Source organism: Malaclemys terrapin, chromosome 21 (assembly GCF_027887155.1).
Source record: "Malaclemys terrapin pileata isolate rMalTer1 chromosome 21, rMalTer1.hap1, whole genome shotgun sequence".
In the NCBI taxonomy this organism is placed as follows: domain Eukaryota; kingdom Metazoa; phylum Chordata; order Testudines; family Emydidae; genus Malaclemys; species Malaclemys terrapin.
This window is the reverse complement of record NC_071525.1, coordinates 3,402,849-3,422,078: the sequence shown is the minus strand read 5'-3', so window position 1 is coordinate 3,422,078 and position 19,230 is coordinate 3,402,849. Positions and strand designations below refer to the sequence as shown.

The 19,230-nt window shown below is 51.9% G+C and overlaps 1 protein-coding gene across 1 annotated transcript; it reads right to left on the bottom strand.

Annotated features, from left to right (window-relative positions):
* Nucleotides 1–1,896: 1,896 nt before the first annotated feature.
* On the bottom strand, nt 1,897–18,329 carry LOC128827046 (signaling lymphocytic activation molecule-like). The gene is made up of 7 exons (XM_054010744.1): nt 18,248–18,329; nt 11,423–11,764; nt 8,689–8,985; nt 7,464–7,583; nt 6,005–6,099; nt 4,756–4,853; nt 1,897–2,448 (listed from the first exon to the last, which is right to left on the bottom strand). The coding sequence occupies exons 1-6, from the start codon at nt 18,306–18,308 to the stop codon at nt 4,761–4,763; spliced, it is 1,008 nt and encodes a 335-aa protein (XP_053866719.1). The 5' UTR covers nt 18,309–18,329; the 3' UTR covers nt 1,897–2,448; nt 4,756–4,760.
* Nucleotides 18,330–19,230: the final 901 nt, after the last annotated feature.

The following is a 19,230-nucleotide window of genomic DNA, read 5'->3' as shown; positions in this document are numbered from 1 at the left end:
CCAGCCCTGAGCCCCGTCCTGCATCGTGAACCCCCCATCCCCGACCCCACCCCACACCCAAACCCTCTGCCCCAGCCCTGAGCCCCTCCCACACTCCAAACCCCTCATCCCCCCACACCCTAACTTTCTGCCCCAGCCCTGAGCCCCCTCCTGCATTGTGAACCCCCTCATCCCCAGCCCCACCCCACAGCACTCACCCCCGCACCCCAGCCCTCTGCTCCTGGGCACCACCAAACATTATACAAACCTGCCGCCCCAGCATGGGCTGCCCAACCCGCCCCTGGAGTTCAGCAGTCACGGCAGAGACTGGATTATCTCATTGGCAGGGAAGGGCGAGGGCCGGGCCGGGCCGGTGCAGTGGCAGAACCGGACCTGGGGCAGCAAAGCCAGGAACTTGGCTTCATTTCTTTTTTCGCTCCTCCAAGATTAATTTTCTTCCCCACCTGGCTGAGTGCAATCTCTCCCCCTAGGGAACGTTTCACAGCATCGCTCGCTCGCTCCGCCAAACCACGAACGCACCGCGGCTCACAGGCACAGACTGCACAAAACAGACTCTCGCAGCGGGCGGGCAGAGACAGCAGGGCCTAGCGGTTAGAGCCCCGGACTCCTGGGTTCTATTCCTGGCTCTGTCACTCCCTCACTTGGAGGCTGGTCACATCCCCGCTCTGCGGGTGAAAAGAGACCCATGTAACTGTATGTAACCTACTGGGGAGGGGGAATTAGAAATGCCCCCTGGGGCTGACCCACAGAGGCTATGGGGCCGTTTCAGTGCCTGACTATAGAGATGTGATTCCTTAGCTCACGATGTAGCCGCTCATGCTTTTAGCTGCTGGGTCACTGGTTCAATCCCTGGCCTAGCAGCCATCACATAAGCACTAGGGCGGTACCCGTGCGTACATTCAATGCTGCCGTGCCAGGGGTCTGGCCAGGTCGGTTCGGCCGTACCCTGTGCCCATACGGATTCGCCTGTGATGTCCTCTCCCAGCGCCGCGGGGGTTGCCAGCTCCCCTGCACAGCTGGTGAACTTCCTAGCGAGCTCCTATACATCCCAGTCTGCTCCCCACTCCGGCTAACACTGCACCCCTCCACCCCCACCCAGGCCTCCCCCAAAGCCCCCACGTGGCAGCCCCGCAGACCCCTAGCCAACCCCCTGGCCGTAGATCGCCCACTAGGACAACACTGTCCCCACCACCTTGTTCCCCCAACCACACGCCCAACACATGAGCCCCTCCCCAAGGAATGAGCCCCTCACCCCCACTCCGGTAATACCCCCTGGCTCCTGTTCTGCAACCCACCCGCTCGCCAGACACAAAGCCAGCCCTGACGGGGGCCAATGTCCCCGCTCAGAGAGAGGGCATGGGGCTGGTGGCAGGCTGCACGCCGCCCTGAGTGGGGAGGGGAAGGTGGATCCATCTCGCCAGCAGAAAGGATCAGGCCCCTGCCTCCCTCTCTGGCCCACAGCAGGGCTGCAGCAGTCCTGCTTTTCGAGGCAGCAACATGAAAGCAGCGGCCAACACCCCCCAGCACCCCCAAGGGTGACAGAAGCAAAGGGACAAAAATAAACATCCATCAGTCGAAGGCCAAGCCAAGCCCAGAGCAAATTCCAGCCAGCTGCTACCGCCAGCCTGTGTCCAGCCCTTGCAAGGTCACTGCAGCAGAACCAGGCACAGCCAGCCCCAGCCCTGTCTTTCCCAGTTTCCGGGTTCCCTCGAGGGCCCCCACTTCAAGGTTTCCGACTCCTGGTTGTCGCCTGTCCTGGGCGGAGACCCACATCTCGCTCCCCTCTGCCTGGGGGTTTTAAGGCTGCAGAGCCCCCTGGATCACAGCCGCGCTCTGCTTGGCCTCCAAGGACCATGACCAGTGTGTCCCCTGCAGATCCAAGTCACCACACCGCTCTTGCTGGGCAAGTGCCTTTATTCTTAAGGGAAAAGCATGACAGAGCAAACAGACGAAGACCATAGAATAACCTAGACACATGCTCAAAAGCGTCAGCCCCAACCTCGGGCTCTGGTAGGTTCAGTCCTTGAAAACCCACAACTGGGTTTTTCCCCCATGGTTACAAGTTCGTCTGCCTTAGATCCGGAACCAGAGCAGAGATTGGGCAGATCACCTCTTTCTTTCTTGGCCTCACATCACATGTTAGCAGCAGACAATGAGGCGTTCCACAGGGCGTCGCTTCGAAAGGCTGGGGGGGTTTGCAGAACCAGAGTTGGGGGAATTTGCATGAACCTCTCCCTTGGGAGTCCCCCAGGAAATCCATTCCCCTTGTCCCAAGACGCCCTGCGTGTCTGTCCATTTTCAGCAGAGTCTTGCGAACTCCAAGGTCTTACATCTGCCACAGCTGCCCCCTCGAGAGGTGACATACGATCCCAACCCACAAGAACACACACACTTTCCACCTCCTCCAAGGATGTTGCAGGACTTTGCCACACACTTTTCTTGGCGCTCCTATTTTGAAACAAAGCAGACAGAAACAATCATATTTTGCAAGGTCGCTCTGTGTGTATGCGGTGTGTGGGGGGGGAGTGTGAGTGTCTTTTGCTCGGGAATCTCAAAGCACTTCAGCTGAGTTCTACACCAAACCCCTCTCTTGGTTTTTACACAAAACCCCTCCCCTGGAGGTAAAGAAATCTCATTAACAGGAAGCACAGATGAGGAGTGAGTCAGGGGAAATAGGGAGTCCTGGTTTCCATGCTCCTCCTGCTCTAACCATTAGATAACACTCCTCTCCCTTAACTGGGCATATAACCCAGGAGCCCTGACTCCCAGTCCTCCCCCCAGCAGACCACATTCCTTTCCCAGAGGTGGGGACAGAACCCAGGAGTCCTGATTCCCAGCAGCCTGCTCTAATTCCAAGACAAAACTCTACCCCACTAGCTCTCGCCTCCTGCCACGGAGCAGATTTGTGGTTCTTTGAAAGTGTGTGTGTGTGTGTGTGTGTGTGTGTGTGTGTGTGTGTGTGTGTGTGTGTGTGTGTGTGTGTGTGTGTGTGTGTGTGTGTGTGTGTGTGTGTGTGTGTGTGTGTGTGTGTGTGTGTGTGTGTGTGAGTGAGTGAGTGAGTGATCCATTTGGTGCTGACTGGTAACGTGGCCAAAAGTTCCACTCCCACTCGCAAGGCAAACCCTGCTGAGCTGTTCCCAGGCCACCAGCCTGGTGGATGAATTTAGCACCCCATGTGATTTATGGAGAGGGAAGTAAAAAAGGGATGTTTGGGGCAATACAACATGCTCTGTTCTCACAGTGTTTCCAGTGCAAGAGAGTCAGAGAATTCAGGGAAGCACCTACATTTTGGGCAGTGCTATTTCCCTGTTTCTCCTCAGCGTCCCTGCCACATGACCACAAAGGGTTTGTCTACACAAGGGGAAGTCATTCCAGATTAAGGCAGGGCGTGAAATTGAAGAGCTATTCCCGGTTCTCCGAGCTCTGGTCAAGTGAAAAAATATTCCTATGTATCTCCCTGTATGGACATGAGCAGGGCCGACGAGGGCGGGGGGGAAGCCGGTACAAATTACCGGGGCCCGGTGGTCCAGAAGGGGGCCCGGGGCCCGGCTTCCCCCACCCTCGTCGGCCCTGTTTAGCCGGTCCGCCCTTGCTGGGGGGCCCGAAATAATTTTTTCACCAGGGCCCGAACCCGCTCTCGGCGGCCCTGGACATGAGAGAGTCTTATCTTAAATGAGCTTAATCCACTTCCAAAAGCACTCTGGAATTGGAATGTCCACATGGGGAACTATTCTGTAGTAGCTATTCCAGTTAATTTCCCCATGTGGAGAAGTCCTAATTTCTACACTAAGGCCCTGGCAATGTTCCCAAGTCTTAAAGTGGGTTTAACTACAACTGATGCCCACTTTAAGGACTCTTTAAGCAGCCATGGTGGTGCAAAGGGGACTAAGTGTCAATGAGAAACAGACCCGTTATGCTAAGAACTGTATATTCCCCACAGGGCACTTGGATTTGGAAATACCACCACCGTGCCTCATGGGAGTTGTAGTGTGGGGGTCTCGTGCCCTCATTCTCCTGTACGGATCAGCCCTCTGGTTGGACAACATCTCCCACAATGCACCACAGTCGCCTCACTTGCTGATCGCCAGCTATACATGTTCCATGGCCACGGTGCATCATGGGAAACGTAGTCTGGCTGGGGAGCCCAGCCTATACAGCAGAATGGGGGCATGAGGCAGCCAAACTATAAACCCCATGAGGCAACGCGGTAGCATTTCCCAATCAACTTTTTTTCAGTTTTGCGGCTGATATATTTTTGTTTTCGGGTGTTCCGGTTTTTTGACAAAAAGTTGAAAATTTCCACAGAAAACCTACTTTCAACCTCCCTCAAATTCATTTCTGTCAAAAAACAGGTTGTATGGAAATTTTTCAGCCAGCCCGATGTGTAGCACACCGTCTCCCCGCACCCAAAAGCTCTCCTGAGGGTCCAGACAGAGGCCAAATCCCCTTTCATTTAGCCTGGCTGCTCGCAGGTCTAAGTGCCGTTACAGACTGCACCAGGTCAGCCCCGGCCGTCCCACAATGCATGGAGATGCCTTTAGTCTCCCAGAATGCACTGTGGGATAGATACCCAGAGGGCATCGCAGCTGGACCAGCGCTAGCGTGGACAAACCCACCGCTGGTCAGGACAGCAGTCTGAACACATTTCTGGAGCTCTTCGCTCAGAAACCAGTTCCACTCAACTAGCTCCATTAGGAATGGTTCACTTCTGTGGTGTAGACGCAGCCTGAGATTCACCCTAACCACAGCTCTCACCCGGCCTAGGTAACCTGCTCAGAGGGGCCAGCTGGGACCACTCGGATCTGATCATAGATGGTGGTGATCGGCGTCCTCTCGCTCGGGAAGCCAGGGTCCTAAGAGAACAAGAAGAAAAGCCCAAATTCGTTGTCCTGTCTTTGTTGGTTAGTTAGCCCGAACTGGAAATGGCTCTTCATTCATTGAAGGCCCTTAGGAGCTGGGCGTGTGTCCCTGAGTTCGGTAGCTGCATAGATCAATGAAGAGGGAATTCCACGAGTCACAGTCGTTTATCCCCTTGCCAGACACACAAGGACTTCGAGGAACAATGATCTTGTGTCTAAGGGGAATCATGGGCAACGGGAAATACCCCCAGTCATACTGGGCTAGATCTTTACTCAGAGGTTGCTCGGTCCTCACTCACTGCAACTCCTATTGCTGTCAGTGGGACTTTTCCCTACGTAAAAATTCTAGATTATGTAGAAATTCCAATTTTGCCCACCACTGAAATGCAGCCACCCCTGGGGTGGAGGGGTAGCAGCTGTTTCGCATCACACAGCAACACAGTACAGAGATTGCTGGCTCAGCTCTGAAATGCAGCCAGCTCTAGGGTGGGGTGTGGCAGAGGTTTAACAACCACACAGCAAAACTGCTCAGTAGTTTAGGACAGGAAGTGAAGAAGAAACCCCGATCTCCGAAACATCAGGGAGAGTTTGGGAGGCAGAAGGGAGTTACTCAAATCCAAGGATACATAAATAACAGACTGGAGACAGGAGCGAGACTGACACCCTTCCTGGTGTGAGTCATGGGAGCACATTTACCAGAAGCTGCTATCTCTGTAGGGAAACAACAGCTGGCAACTCCGATATTATCTCGCAGCCGCTCAGGATGCTGCTTCCGAACCAGTCACTCTCCAGCAAACAATGCTGATTAATATCGTGCAGGGTCACAGCCCCATCAGTGCAATTTCCTGTGGTTACCAAGGTTCCACCTTATTTGAAACAAAAATTGCAAGCAAAGTACAAAGGCCTGAAGGCCAGCGCGGAGGTGCTCAGAGTCAGGGGTGCTGCAGATAGCCCAGGTGGGCTGGCCGGGTCACCCCGCGACCAGGAGAACATGTGCTGCTGTGGTGTGCTCTGGGGCCAGTGTGATGCAAGTCCACAAGCTGTTCGGTCATTAAGCCCGGCCCTGGCTTTGCCTTCCACTAGAGGTGCCGGGGCCCTAAGGGAGAACTGAAGGCTGCGGGATAACTCGCCCTACGGGAACTCACCTGGTCGTCCCCCTCCGGAGGACTCCTCCTCTTGATCTCAGCATAGTGGGGCTCTGAAAGACATTCCTCCTCCTCCGGGACCGTGGGGACAGCAGCTTAGGGGAGAACGTGAGACAGATCATTATCCTACATTGAGAGGCTGTGGGGGACCCTGCCGGGTCTGGGGATGCGGTGACCACGTCCCAGCCCTAATAATCCCCACTGAGGGCCAGATAATAAATTATCCTCTTTTACAGATGGGGAAACTGAGGCACAGAGGAGGGCAGTGACTTGCACGAGGTCACCCAGCAGGTCCGGGAACAGAACCACAGGTCTCCTGAATCCCAGTCGAATGCGCTATCCCAGAGTCTGCTCTCACTTACACGGGCCTGACTCTGAAGTCAGTCCAGCGACGCTGATGAATTGACCCTTTCAGTGCAATTACTGCAGATCTGCCCCAGCGTAGCTGAGATCAGCGCTTGCCTCTTTGTGTCTGTCCCCTCCCCCCAGGATCCTGCCCAGTCTTGGGTGTGCCGGACCCAGGCCAGCTGCATGGGGGAGTTTTCCCCTCTGCGAAGGAGGATACTGATTGTGGCCCGTCTCACAGGCACTGCTGCAGCAATGTATACAACGGACGGTTGCGTGGCAGCTGGGGATCGAACCGGGGACCTCCAGAGCTAAACGCCAGAGCGGCTACAGGTTCATCAGAGCGGCCGTACTGAGTCAGACCAATGGCCCAGCTACGCAGCCTCCTGTCTTTGACAGTGGCCGGTGCCAGACGCTTGAGGGAATGAACAAAACGGGAGAACTGTTGCGGGATCCAGCCCCTGTCGTCCAGTCCCCGCTTCTAGTATTAGCTTGAGCTAAAGTTCTCCAGGAGGAGCCACAAGAGAGAGGGCCCGGTACCACACTCCCCCCTGTGGGTTACACATGCAAAACGCTCCGGGAACCGCATGCTACAAAGTGTTATTAGTTTAAACACATCTTGAACGGAAATGTGAACACAAAGCCAGCCGTGACTACCAGCTGTAACCCTTTAGTAGCCCCATTGGCTGTGGTACGACTCCTCTCACCAGTCAGCATTACACCGAGCAATAAACATTCGTATGTTGACCCCCTATCATGGATTGTTCGGCAGTTTTGAACCTACGGCTTTCACCTCCGAAACACAATAGCCTCCCACTTGAGCTAAAGGAGTCACTCCAGTAGCTGGTAACAGTAGAAGGCTTTTATCAACCATCCATTAGAGAAGGAGGCAACCCACACTTTACTTGTATGTTCCATGTGCCAGATTGGACCTTTACTGTATAACATTAAAGAGAAGAGAACAAACAGTGTAACCATAAAATACAGGAAAGTGTGGGAGGGGAAAGTGGCTGGCGGAATTACCCATGAATTAGTTAATAATCAGCAATTCTTTATTTGTGACCCATCAGCTGAGTGGGGTCATTAGCGTTTCTATAAGAAGGAAGTTACCTACCTTGGCCGACTGGCTTTTTCCTCCTTTTCTTCCATAGCCACATCCCGACACAGGCTGCTGTGATGATGATCAGACCAACGCAAAGAGGCCCCATCCACATGGCTGTGTCTGTAGCTGTGTCTGTGGCGACAGGTCAGAGATACATGACACGTTGCCCAGCTCGACGCCGACCAGGAAAACACAGGACAAGGCAGCGTCCCCAGAACACCACACTGGAGCCGGGCTGGCTGCACGTGGGAAGAAGGATCGACGGCTCGTTGTCTAGCACTTGATCCCACGCCTGTGGTACCCTTTCTACTGGCTCCAGTGGACTTTGGATCCAGACCATATGGCCAGGTGCTTTGTAAATAAGACACCAAGGTCCTTGCCCTAAAGCGCTGGCAATCTGAATACACCCTAGAGCCGTACGTTTTAAGGCCAGAACGGACCAATCGGATCACACAGGCTGACTTCCTGACCCGTGACCTAAAACTCAGACTTTTTAGCGTACGTCTACACCACAATTCAAAACCCGCGGCTGGCCCAAGCCAGCTGACTCAGCTCGCAGGCTCGGGCTATGGGACTGTCTAACTGCAGCATAGACATCCAGGCTTGGGCCCTAGGACCCTGCGAGGTGGGAGAGTCCCACAGCCCGAGACAGACTGTCTCTATGGCAATAAAACAGCCCCCTGGCCCGCACCCCGGGCATCTGAGTCAGCTGGCACGGGCCAGCTGTGGGTTTCTAGCTGCAATGTAGACACCCGCTAAGTGCCAGGGCACCAGACCTTAGCTGAGGTTTCTGCAAGAGGATTGGCTGCGTGCACTGGTTCTCCACTTGCGAAGTAACTCCCTGCTCTCCATGTGTCAGTATATAATGCCTGCATCTGTAACTTTCACTCCATCCAAAGAAGTGAGGTTTTTACCCATGAAAGCTTATGCCCAAATAAATCTGTTAGTCTTTAAGGTGCCACCAGACTCCTTGTTGTTTTTGTAGATACAGACTAACACGGCTACCCCCTGATACCTGATTGTTGTGACCGTCTCTGTTGGAGGAAACAGGATTCGTGTGCAGTCTTTAAACAAAGAAATGACACTGGAAAATACCCAGGCTCCGCCTCATTGATTCCTCCTGCACTAAGCGGCTCAGCTGTCCTGCCAGACCCCGAATTCTGCTGCGGCTCGGCAGAGGGGCGACCCTATATTAAGTAATAAAAGGCAAGGTTGGGAGGGGCTGTAAATCCCTCACCTCTGCTTTGGCAGATGCTCTGCAGGTCAAGAGAGATGCTCTGCTGGTCCATGGGGTTGCTGGCCGTGCAGGTGAAGGTGGAGTTCATGAGGTTGGGCTGCAGAGACAGATGGAAGGTCCTGCCGTCCGGGCTGAGCTGGTACCGCTTGGGATCGCCCAGGTCTCGGGGTGGGTTCCCTCTACTCCAGGAGACGTTAACCTCTTCCCTGCCAGACACCTGACACTGCAGAGTGACATTGCACCCAGCTGCCGTGCTGGAGAGCAAGTGACTCTTTATCTCTGGCGTTGGCACCGGCTCTGTGTTGAAATCACAAAAAAAAAACTTTATCCCAGAATCCCAGCAATGCCGGGCTGGAAGGGCCCTCAGGAGGTCGTCTAGTCCCATCCCCGGCGCTGAGGCAGGGCCAAGTCAGCCTAGACCAGGCCAGATGGAGCCCCTTATTCGTCTCCTACCTCCAGTGGACACGGAGAACAACCGATCCCGGCCTCTTTATCGCAGCCCTTCACATGTTTGAAGACTGTCGGGTTCCCCCACACCCCAGTCTTCCTTTCCCAAGACTAGACATGCCCAGTATTCATAACCTTTCCTCACAGGTCGGGTTTCCTGAACCTTGTGTCATTTTAGTTGCTCTCCTCTGGACTCTCTCCAATTGATCCGCATCTTTCCTACAGTGTGGAGGGACAGTGACCTCCCGGGTCTGACCTACGCCGCTCCTGTTCAGACACCCCCGAGGGATATCGGCCCTTTTCACAACCGCATCACACGGCTGACCCATATTCACTTTGTGACCCACCCTAACCCCAGCGCAGCAGTTCTGCCGCCCAGCCAGTCAGTCCCCGTTCTGCACCTGCTTTTCCCTGCCTACGTGAAGGCAGGCCCTGCAGGTGACGGAGCTGCCCGAGTGCCAGCTGGCAAGTCACCCGCCGTGTCCAAGCAATAGCAGGATGAACCTGCAGCGCTCGAGTCACCCCAGCCGGGCAGACTGTGCTCATCAGAGCTGGATACTCCCCGAGCAGGAGGGCAGGCAGAGCTGCCATCATCCTCTGCCCCCAGCGACTCCCCCCAGTGGCGGCAGCTGTAAGCCCCACCAGCGGCCCCACGAGACCCCCGCCACGAGAGGCTGCATCCAGGCTTCCTCTGCCTGCCCGGCTATGGCTCTCCCTGGCATGATGCCCTGTACCGGGGGCTACTGGCCTCCCACGATCCCCACGCTGGAGTGGGTAACAGCCTGATGCACCTTTCATTGCTGCAACCTTCCCCCGGGAGAATTTCTCTCTCTGCGGCCCTGGCACCCGCTCTGTGCCAGCTTGGTTAACGTCCCCTCCACTGGGGGGAATGGAATCGACACCAGCTCTAGCTCCCCGTTGCTCCACGGGCAGGAGCCCAGCAAGCTCCCGTGGGCCCGGGGAAGGCAGAGTCTGACCAGCCCCAAAGCGATGGAGTCCCCGGGGGATCACTTGGCCGAGGGGTCAGTGGAGAAGGGAGGGGAGCTGAGTCGTCCCAGAAGCCACGTACGTGTGTCCCAGACTAACGGGTCTAATTGTCCTGGTGGGGTGTGGACAGCCCAGCTCGGGGCCCCGTGAGTGCTGGGCGTTTGGCCAGGATGGAGGGGAAGGGTGATTGCGGATAACGCAGGCAATCGGGGTCAGATTCATAACCCAGATCTCCCCCCAGCCGCTCTCCCAGCTGCCAAGGCCAGGCAGGGCTCTGCTCCCAGAATACTGCCCCACACCAAGGGCAGCGGCTCAGATGACCTGGGCGTAAGCTCAGGATGGGTGGCTGAATAGGGAGGATCATAGAGTAACGATAGATACAGAGACAAAGCGATGGATAGTCAAGCCCCTGCACATGGTCCCTTCTGACCTTGGAGTTTATCATGATCCTCTAGTGCGTCCTCCTGCCCATCGCAGGCCACAGAACCTCACCCACCCTCTCCCACCACAGACCCCTCACCTCTGGCTGAGTTAATGATGGATAAATAGAGAGATGATCCCTAGGTAAATAGACTTTTCTTTTCCCCTTTTCCTCACTGCACTAAGGTTTTATTGCCATAATTTGTCTCGTTTCACAGGTGGCAGCTGTTCTGTTTTTCTAAATGGGGTTTTATGCAAACTGATAAGCTTATTTGCATTAGAAACATACAGGAAGATTACGGAGGAGTTCAATGGAGATGGGCTGAAACCTGACCCTGGCGTCTGAACCCCTTTGGGTTTCAGAGACTCAGTGTGAATCGCTGGATTCATCCTTGAGATTTTGGTTCTAGGTTGGACCCTGTAAGGAAAAGGGGCCGATTTCCCAATGCTGATTCAGACACAATCAAAATCCATCAGGAACAGTCAGTCCCATGAGATTTTGGCCTAAAATGGCAGAAATCTCTCTGAACGTCTTATCTCACGAGAATTCATCCATGCTGGACTGAAATGTGAGAACAGCCCAGCTGAACGGCCATCCTGACGTGACCTTGAACCCGTGGCACCTCTTGTGGTGCAGAGGAGACAGGACTGGGTTGTGAGGGGTATGGAGGGGATATTTTAGTGAGGCTGCTGCACATGGACAGATCCTGTGGTTCCTCTTAAGCCCTATTTGGAAGGAGTAAATGGTGCAGAGACCTTGCGCTGGTCCCTCTGCATGGGGTGAATTTCACCTACGTGCCCAAAAATCAGAGCTTCAACCACTACCCTTGTATTTCTGGAAACTGGGTTCCAGCTAAGAAATCGATTTGTCGTCACTTACCATAGACCGCAAGGAGAAAGGCCAGTTCCTCCATAGTTGCTGGTACTATCCTAATCCGGGCCTCATAAACTCCACTATCGCCCAGCTCCAGAGCCTTGATCCTCAGCGAGGTCTCGTTGTACCTTTCTAGTCTCTGCTGAAATCTGTCGTTGGGATCGGTTCGCTCAAACTTCCCCCCATTGATCTCAGCCAGCTGAATCGTCACACCTGACCCAGCATGAAAGCTCCATTCGATTTTGTTCACATTTTTCCCTGGCGATAGATCCACAGACAGCACGACCGATCCTCCCAGAATCCCATTCACCGGGCGGTGCGGTGTCGGTGCTTGGCTAATTACGATGCCTAAAAAAATGCAAAAACAACCAAAACCAACCAATCCTCCACCAAAAAGGATTGTGATATTTTATCAGGACGCTGCTGAATATGAACAGCTCAAACTGTCACTTCCTTTTCTAACGCTTTGGAATAAAACACAGGGTGGACGGGCCCGTGGAGGACAAGAACGAAGGAGTTAACAGGATAGTCGATCCCTTCACCGGGTATTTCTTTCAGATAAGGCACAGACAGGCTGCGAGTGGTGAGAACATTTCATTCACACCCACCCACACAATTTCACATTCGTCCTTAAATATAACTTAGGCTCTCCCCAGGTTTTTAAATTGTATTTGAGAATCAGGAATAGTTTGTTCTCTGCAACAGAACCTATATTTCTTATACACCAACACAGGTTTTATCTAGTGCAGCCATCCCACGAATGGTAGGTAACCAATAAAATAACCACGCTTTTCACTTGTAGTCTGTAGTGTCATTTTGATCTGTCTTATAATTTGATATCTAAGGTAATTCTGCTGGTGTTAAATACACCTCATCTCACCCCCAGTGTAAAAGGCTGTGGGCGTATTATCTTGCTACACACATTTGTTCTTTGTGTTGTCCTTCCATCGTCTCCCTAATTAACTACTGCAATTTCAACGGGAAGAAGGCTCCTTCTTCACCGACTTCCTCCCCTAAACTACTGCTGTGTTGCTGTGCGCTGTTGAACAGCTACCCCGCTCCACCTCAGAAGCGGTCGCATTATTCCTTATTATTATTTCTATTTCAGCAGCACCTAGCAGCCCCAGTTGAGATCAGGGCTCTGTCATGCTAGGCACTGTATGTAGTGACAGACAGTCCCTGTCCCAAAGAATGTGGAGCCTGCGGTGAGGAGGTTAGGGGGCAGATTTTCAGAACAGCTCTGTATGTTGGGAGCAGAGCTCTTGTGAAAAATCCAGTCCTGTAGGTCTTGAGTCTAGAGCCTTCTCCACACACCTCTCCTTCCTCCCAGGAAGGACCAACTTCTACCTACAGGCCCAAATCACCTCACCCTTACGCAGGCACAGCTGCCATTAACTTGACTCTTAAGGGGAGTTTTGCCTGAGTAAGAACTGCAGGATTTGGCCCGTATTTTATAAAGAGCGCTAGCATGAAACCGGCCGCATGAAAAGTCAGGTCTTCGTGAATTTCAGTCTCATCTGAGCCCGCGTTCTTCGTCTGCCATGCTGCCCTTTGAGGGAGACGCGACAGATGCGATTGCGTATTGAAAGGCAGATCAAGTGACCACATCACAGAGTTTATTCTGCATTAACTCTTCCAGTGGCCAAAATTACAAACTGCTTGTTTCCTGTATTGCAGAGACATTTCCGCGCTCAGAGGCAGGAGAGGGGGGTTTGTGGGGGTTGGGTTGTGCTTTTCTCACCCTTACTGGCCACTGGTAATTTCTTCTCAGCCTCAACTCGGCTATTTGAATCTTGCCCCCCCTGGAAACTGATCTTGATCTACGACCGAGGCCGATCTGGTTTGCAAAGCACAAGCTGAAATGGCTAGCCAAATGCACGACCAAACAAACCACACAGTATGTAATAGAAGCACATGCGACACGCGTGTCCTCACGTGAGATGCCTAGATTTACTGCTTGGGATCTGCAAACATGCTTCCCTCTCTCCGAAATAGTCGTTTAGCTGTGTGGAAAAGGGCCAGGGCGGGATTCTCCTAGAGGGCAGGGCGTTCACTGCCGAATATCTATCCACCTGTACAGATATAGCTCTAGATAGCTGGATGAGTTCGTACCTCGACTTCCCATAGCCACGCAGGCAGAGCCGCTCGGCTTTTCACTCCAGGCCGCCGTGCTGCTCGCACCCCAGAGAAAAGCAGAATTGCCACGTGTGTGTTCACTGCTATTCTAACTGGCGCTCGCTCAGCTGAGTTCACTACACACCTTCAGGGCCGGATTTACGGGCAGGCGACCCAGACGACCCCCTTGAGTACCGGGTTTGGGGGCACTGGGCTCGGGGGGCTGGTTTTGTTGTTAGCGACAAAAGGGGAAAATAGAACGGTTGAAGTAAAATGTTTCGGGTTCTGTAGGTGGATTCATTTGTCATGTTCGGACGTTTCAGTTAGTCTTAAAATGAAGCTGTTTCTCTAAGCTTAGAGGAAATGAATTTTGGATTGGCTTATATACGGCATGAATAAATATCGATTTATATAGCTTGCAAATGTATCATCCTATACGACAGGGATAAATCGTGCATGCAAATTGTGCAAAGTCATGAAATGGGTTACAAATGCCGGACAAAACAAGGCATTCAGAAGTTTAACACATGGAGGGGGGGCGCGGAAGACGCTCCTGGCCTGGGGCGCCGTTCGGTCTGGGGCTGGCCCTGCACATCTCTCTGTGCAGTGGAGACACACGCGTATACTGAAGCAACTGGACCCTGCCCTAGCTGGGGAAAGGGGCCTTCAAATTGGCACAAATAGAATTGACACTAATTTGAATGTCTCGTGACGCTGCCGGAGCGGAGTAAAGGGCCTCGGGTGCGTCTACACTGGAGCTGTAGGCGTCCAGTTCAGGCAGCCGTACCTGTGTGAGCTCAGATCCAGCTAACAGCGTTCGTAGCTCCGATTTCAGACGGGATCCCACATGGGCCGCGCCCAGGCAGCTATGGCTTCCCGGCTGTTGTCAGTGCACCAGCTTGATCACGGCTAGTGGGGGTACATCTACCCGCACCTCCAGCACCAGTGCAGGCATACCCCCGGGGCACGTCTACACAGCAAACAAAACCCGGCAGCAGCAAGTCTCAGAGCCTGGAACAACTGACTTGGGCTGGCACTGCAGGGCTCAAAATAGCTGTGTAAACATTCGGGATCAGGCTGGAGCCAGGGCTCGGAGACCCTCCCCCCTCACAGGCTCCAGCCCGACCCCAAACATCTCTGCTGCTTTTCTAGCCCAAGAGCCTGAGTCAGTGGACCCAGGCTCTGAGACTCGCTCCCTTGGGTCCTTTTTTGCTGTGTAGACGTACCCGGAGTGCAAATGAGAATCAGGCTCTAGGATTTTAAGCAGTGCTTCATTTGTGCCAGGGCTTGCCAAGGCTGAGACCCGGCACCTCTGGGCCTGGCAGTTCAGAGCGCCGGCACCTCTGGGCCTGGCAGTTCAGAGCGCCGGCACTGCTGGCCTTGCTGCAACAGTTATGAAAGTACAAAAATTGCTTGAGCTCCGGCACCTCTTCCATTACAAACTAAGCCCTGGTTTTAAGGGTTTGAAGAGTTAGTGGTGATGCAATGACCAGAGTCCCGTCCGCCCCATGGGCATGGCTGCGTTACACACATGCCGCGTTACTATCTACCTTTTATTTAGAAATGGGACCAATCCAGAACCATTGACCCGAACTTCCTCCAATTCTCAGAAGTTCCGATCAGATTTCACAGCTGGGGCCTCCCTTGGGACAAACTGGATCAGAACCAGATCAGAGCCCCTTCCTTGTGTGTGAGCAAGTGAACACACAGCTCTTGGCTTGGGCCAGATGTAGATCTGATTCTTAACAACAAGTCATTAATTAACGGTTCATTAGTAGGGGGTTTCTAGGGAGCCATTACATTCATTAAACGAGAACGTTTCTACAGCTGATCAACAGGCCCTGGGGAGAACACAAGCGCTGACCCGAACAGCTGCTGTTACCCAAGGGTTTGGACAGCTGCCGTCCCTCAAGACAGGATGGAATTTCAAGGGCCCACCGATCAGTCTGTATTTTTGCAGACAAAATTATAGATGGGCCCAACCGAACCCCAGAGCCAAGAATCCTGAACTCTGGGGCATTCGAATTCCACATCCCACTGTGTCTAACTGGGTCCCCCTCGATACAAAATGAGAGGCTCTGGGGTAACAGTGTGCTCCGGCACACTGCTAACCGGGACAACCAATGATCTTACAGAAGCTCTAGAACCTGGCTGGAGGCCGTGGTGATGGGCAGCATATTAAAGAGGAAGAAGCGTGTGAGCCAGCCAAGCATTTGGGTGGATACATGATCCTTTCCCTATAGACATGTCTCCCTCTCCCTCGGGTTACACAACGAGCTTTACGTCTGCAAGGAACAGGGCTAGAGACAGAGGCCACGTCTACACGCGATCCTGGTTAGTGCACAATACCGGCAATGCGCTCCTAGTGCGGACACGGCTGATAGCAGCAAAGCTGCGCTTTTGCCGGGATCGCTTATTCCACCATTCCTGAACCAAACCAGATACACTGGTAAAACTGTGTCTACACCAGCGGCTTTTGTAGGTCAGGGATCACCCCTCCTCCCACCCCTGGCATAGATGCATCATTGCAAAGGCAGGCAAAGCCAGTACTTGCACTGGTAGCATTAACCCTGCTTGGAACTGGGGTAAACGGCATTGGTGTAAATGGGATAGGGCGGTTTGCCCAGCCTACGGGCAGGGTTTGCCAGTTTGCAGACACCCCGGCGATCTGGGAGGGATTCAGGGCAGTGGGCCGGCTGGAGTCAGTACAAATCCCCCCGTGTGACCCAAACTTTACTTTCTTTTCATGAAAGAGCAGTTCTCCAGCAGTGACATCACCTGCTAGACAAAGCTCACTTGTGCTGGGCCCAAGTAGCAATCTTATAAGATAGCGATTGAAATAATTATGTAAATTAGACTGGCGCCAGCTAATCCCGGGGTGTCCGACGCCAGATCTCAGCCAGGGGAGTCCAGCAAATGAAGATCTATTTCTCTCTCTTTCTCCTTTCGTACTACACAGTGTCAAATACGAGTTAGAAATTGTTGGGGTTTTTTTAAATCCCAGCTCTGTTATTAGGGTGTCCTCATTTAAGATCTGCTTGTCCAATTTGCTTTCAATGTAGAAGAAAAATTCTACCTCAATCCCAGAGCTAACTCACCCGGTGTGAGACCGAGAGACTTTTTCTGCATTTCAGGGGGTGTGAAATGATATGGTCACAGTTTTCTGAATATAGTTTTTTGACCATTTTTTATTCTTGCTATAATTTCCTCATGGAAATTGGATGGATGACAAAGAAAAGACAGCGTCTATAATGGAAACTCAGCTGAAACCTTAACTAGGGAGTCCTATCACTCCATAATCTAGCAGACCAGATAAACTTTTCCATCTTTAGTCTCCTCTTCCCATGGAGCAGGAACCCCCGTCCCATTTAGCAACATGGCATGGGCAGAAAGACCAGACCCTGTTAGCTTAGAACCTGCAATCAGGACATTTGCCAATCTCAGGGGTAAAATAGCTTTTATCAAATGAAGAAATGAAGAAAACAGCAGTTAAAATTTCTTTCCTTCTCAAACAATTCTATGACCAAATTACAAGCCCAGCAAGTAACATTAATCCAAAAATATATTCAGAAAATGTGAGAGTATAATTTAAAGCCCTTATGATTTATTCTGTAGGTTTCCCTTCCAATCGGTTCCACACACATCTGGATGCCCCAGGGCTTGGTTTAATTGTCCTAGGAGCAGTTTTAAGACAAAAGACATCAAAATCTAGGTAAAAAGAAGAACAGGAGTACTTGTGGCACCTTAGAGACTAACAAATTTATTAGAGCATAAGCTTTCGTGGACTACAGCCCACTTCTTCGGATGCATAGAATGGCGTACGAATAGCACGAGAGGTGCTTAGACAGAGGCAGACAGGCATTCTCTAGCAGTCTATACATTTGTAACTCCCAAATCCATTAAACTTTTTGTTTCTCTAGCACTTTCCAAACATCCCCATTTTCTGACATTCTACGGAAAATTCTTTTTTTTTAAAGGGCAGCAGTGGAGCAGAATAAAGAATAAATAAAACACTGATATGAACCTTCTGGCTTAGCTTGTATTGTAAATCTCTCTAGCTATACAACAGCATCCAAAACCTAAAGTACCTAGAGCTTTTGAGCACATTAATGCAAACAAATAAGCGAATTGAATAAATCCACAGGAAAATCCAAATGGGTTACAGGCATAAAAACGCAGCCCAGATCAACCCTCTTTCATCCTCACAGCCAGTCAAGAAACGAACAGTACACAGAAATCAAGGTTTTCCAAGGTCTTCGGTTACTTTTGTTTGACAATTGTCAGAAGATTTTTTGATTGATAAGATTCCAACTTCCCTCTCCAATGTTTCATGCCACTTGCCCTGTTTTCTAGATCCCTAGAACTAAACTTCATTTGGTGATAAAAGAGTTACAAACTAGTGAGCATTTTAAATAGGTTTAGTGAGTCGCCAGATATTATTTACCAAATAATTATTCTGATAATAATCAGCTAACATTCACTGACCATTCAATTCCCCCCTGTTGATTCTAAACTATTGCACATATAGAGAGTAGCTGCTCTGAGTGCATGCACAGAGGATAATTTGCTAAAGAATCTAGTTACTCCCTGCAACCATATGGTTAATGAACCTTGAATCTCCAGCATTTGCTACTGAAGAGAAACTCCTGCTTCCCTGCCCACAGGTGAGTCTTTCCCCTGTGCTGGTAGATTTTAAGCCAGTGATTAGTCACTTACCTGCCAAGAAACTGATCAGCATCAGGAGCAGTAAGGGGACAGAGGGGCGTCTCACCTCCATGTCTTCATCTTTGCCTGTAGCTGAAAGTGCAATCTAAGCTGCGAATACAGGGGGAAGTGCAGCACATAGGACACACCCTGCCATTCTCACCCATTAGACAAACACTGGGGGTGGTCTGGGAATATGCATAAAGAAATCAAATGGCTCGCAAGTAGTTAACCAAGCGTGCAGATCAGAGTGTCAGCCACCAAGCAGTTCAGAATTGGACCTCATCACTAATGAGCCCCACTATTGCACCCTGTCTTGTGTAAAGTGATCACCCGTCTCACGCAGACGGGACAGAAATGAGCACTGGGGTATTTCAGCATCGACATCTGCACATTTCTACTCAATGTAAACGTCGCCTTAGTTGACTCGATTTTAATCTTTTCTCTTCGGGCCAGGTGAATCAGAAAGGCAGCCTGACTCGTCACGAAGGTGGCTTTGCCTGCGTTTGCTTTCCACAGAGACGCGGGCAGCCACATTGATTGGCAGTAGGTTTCTGCTAGCTACCAGAAATATTGTACAGCCATGGCTCCTATCACCCTAGCGTTAGAGCGCCTCTCACACGCAGATTAATTATCCCCATCAGACAGCGACCCCGTTGTCTCCTTTCTACATGCAACTCTCTTGGCATTAGCGAGGTTTGAACTTGAGATCTTCAAGGGAAGACCTCCATGTCTTGAGCTAAAGGTCTTGGGATACTGACCTCCTTGGTAAAGTGCTTTGAGATCTACTGATGAGACGTGCTAGATAAGAGATGTGTACGAGTAGGTCATCACTGACACACACACCCTACCTAACATGGGTTAGCTAATTCACAGTAAAATTCGAGTGGAGACCAGTTTCTGTCACTTTTACCACACTGTAGCTAGGTGAGGTCAACACTGCTGCCCACGTGTGATCTCACCTCACTCCGTAGCGTTGTCCCCATTAGCGTTTT

What these genes read in the sequence shown, in the direction of transcription:
- LOC128827046 (XM_054010744.1), bottom strand. Translation starts at nt 18,308, where the DNA reads ATGGAGGTGAGACGCCCCTCTGTCCCCTTACTGCTCCTGATGCTGATC. An exon ending in GAGCATCTGCCAAAGCAGAG is followed by an intron (nt 7,584 to 8,688) that starts GTGAGGGATTTA and finishes CTGTCGCCACAG; the next exon opens with ACACAGCTACAGACACAGCC. An exon ending in GAAAAAGCCAGTCGGCCAAG is followed by an intron (nt 6,100 to 7,463) that starts GTAGGTAACTTC and finishes TTCTCCCCTAAG; the next exon opens with CTGCTGTCCCCACGGTCCCG.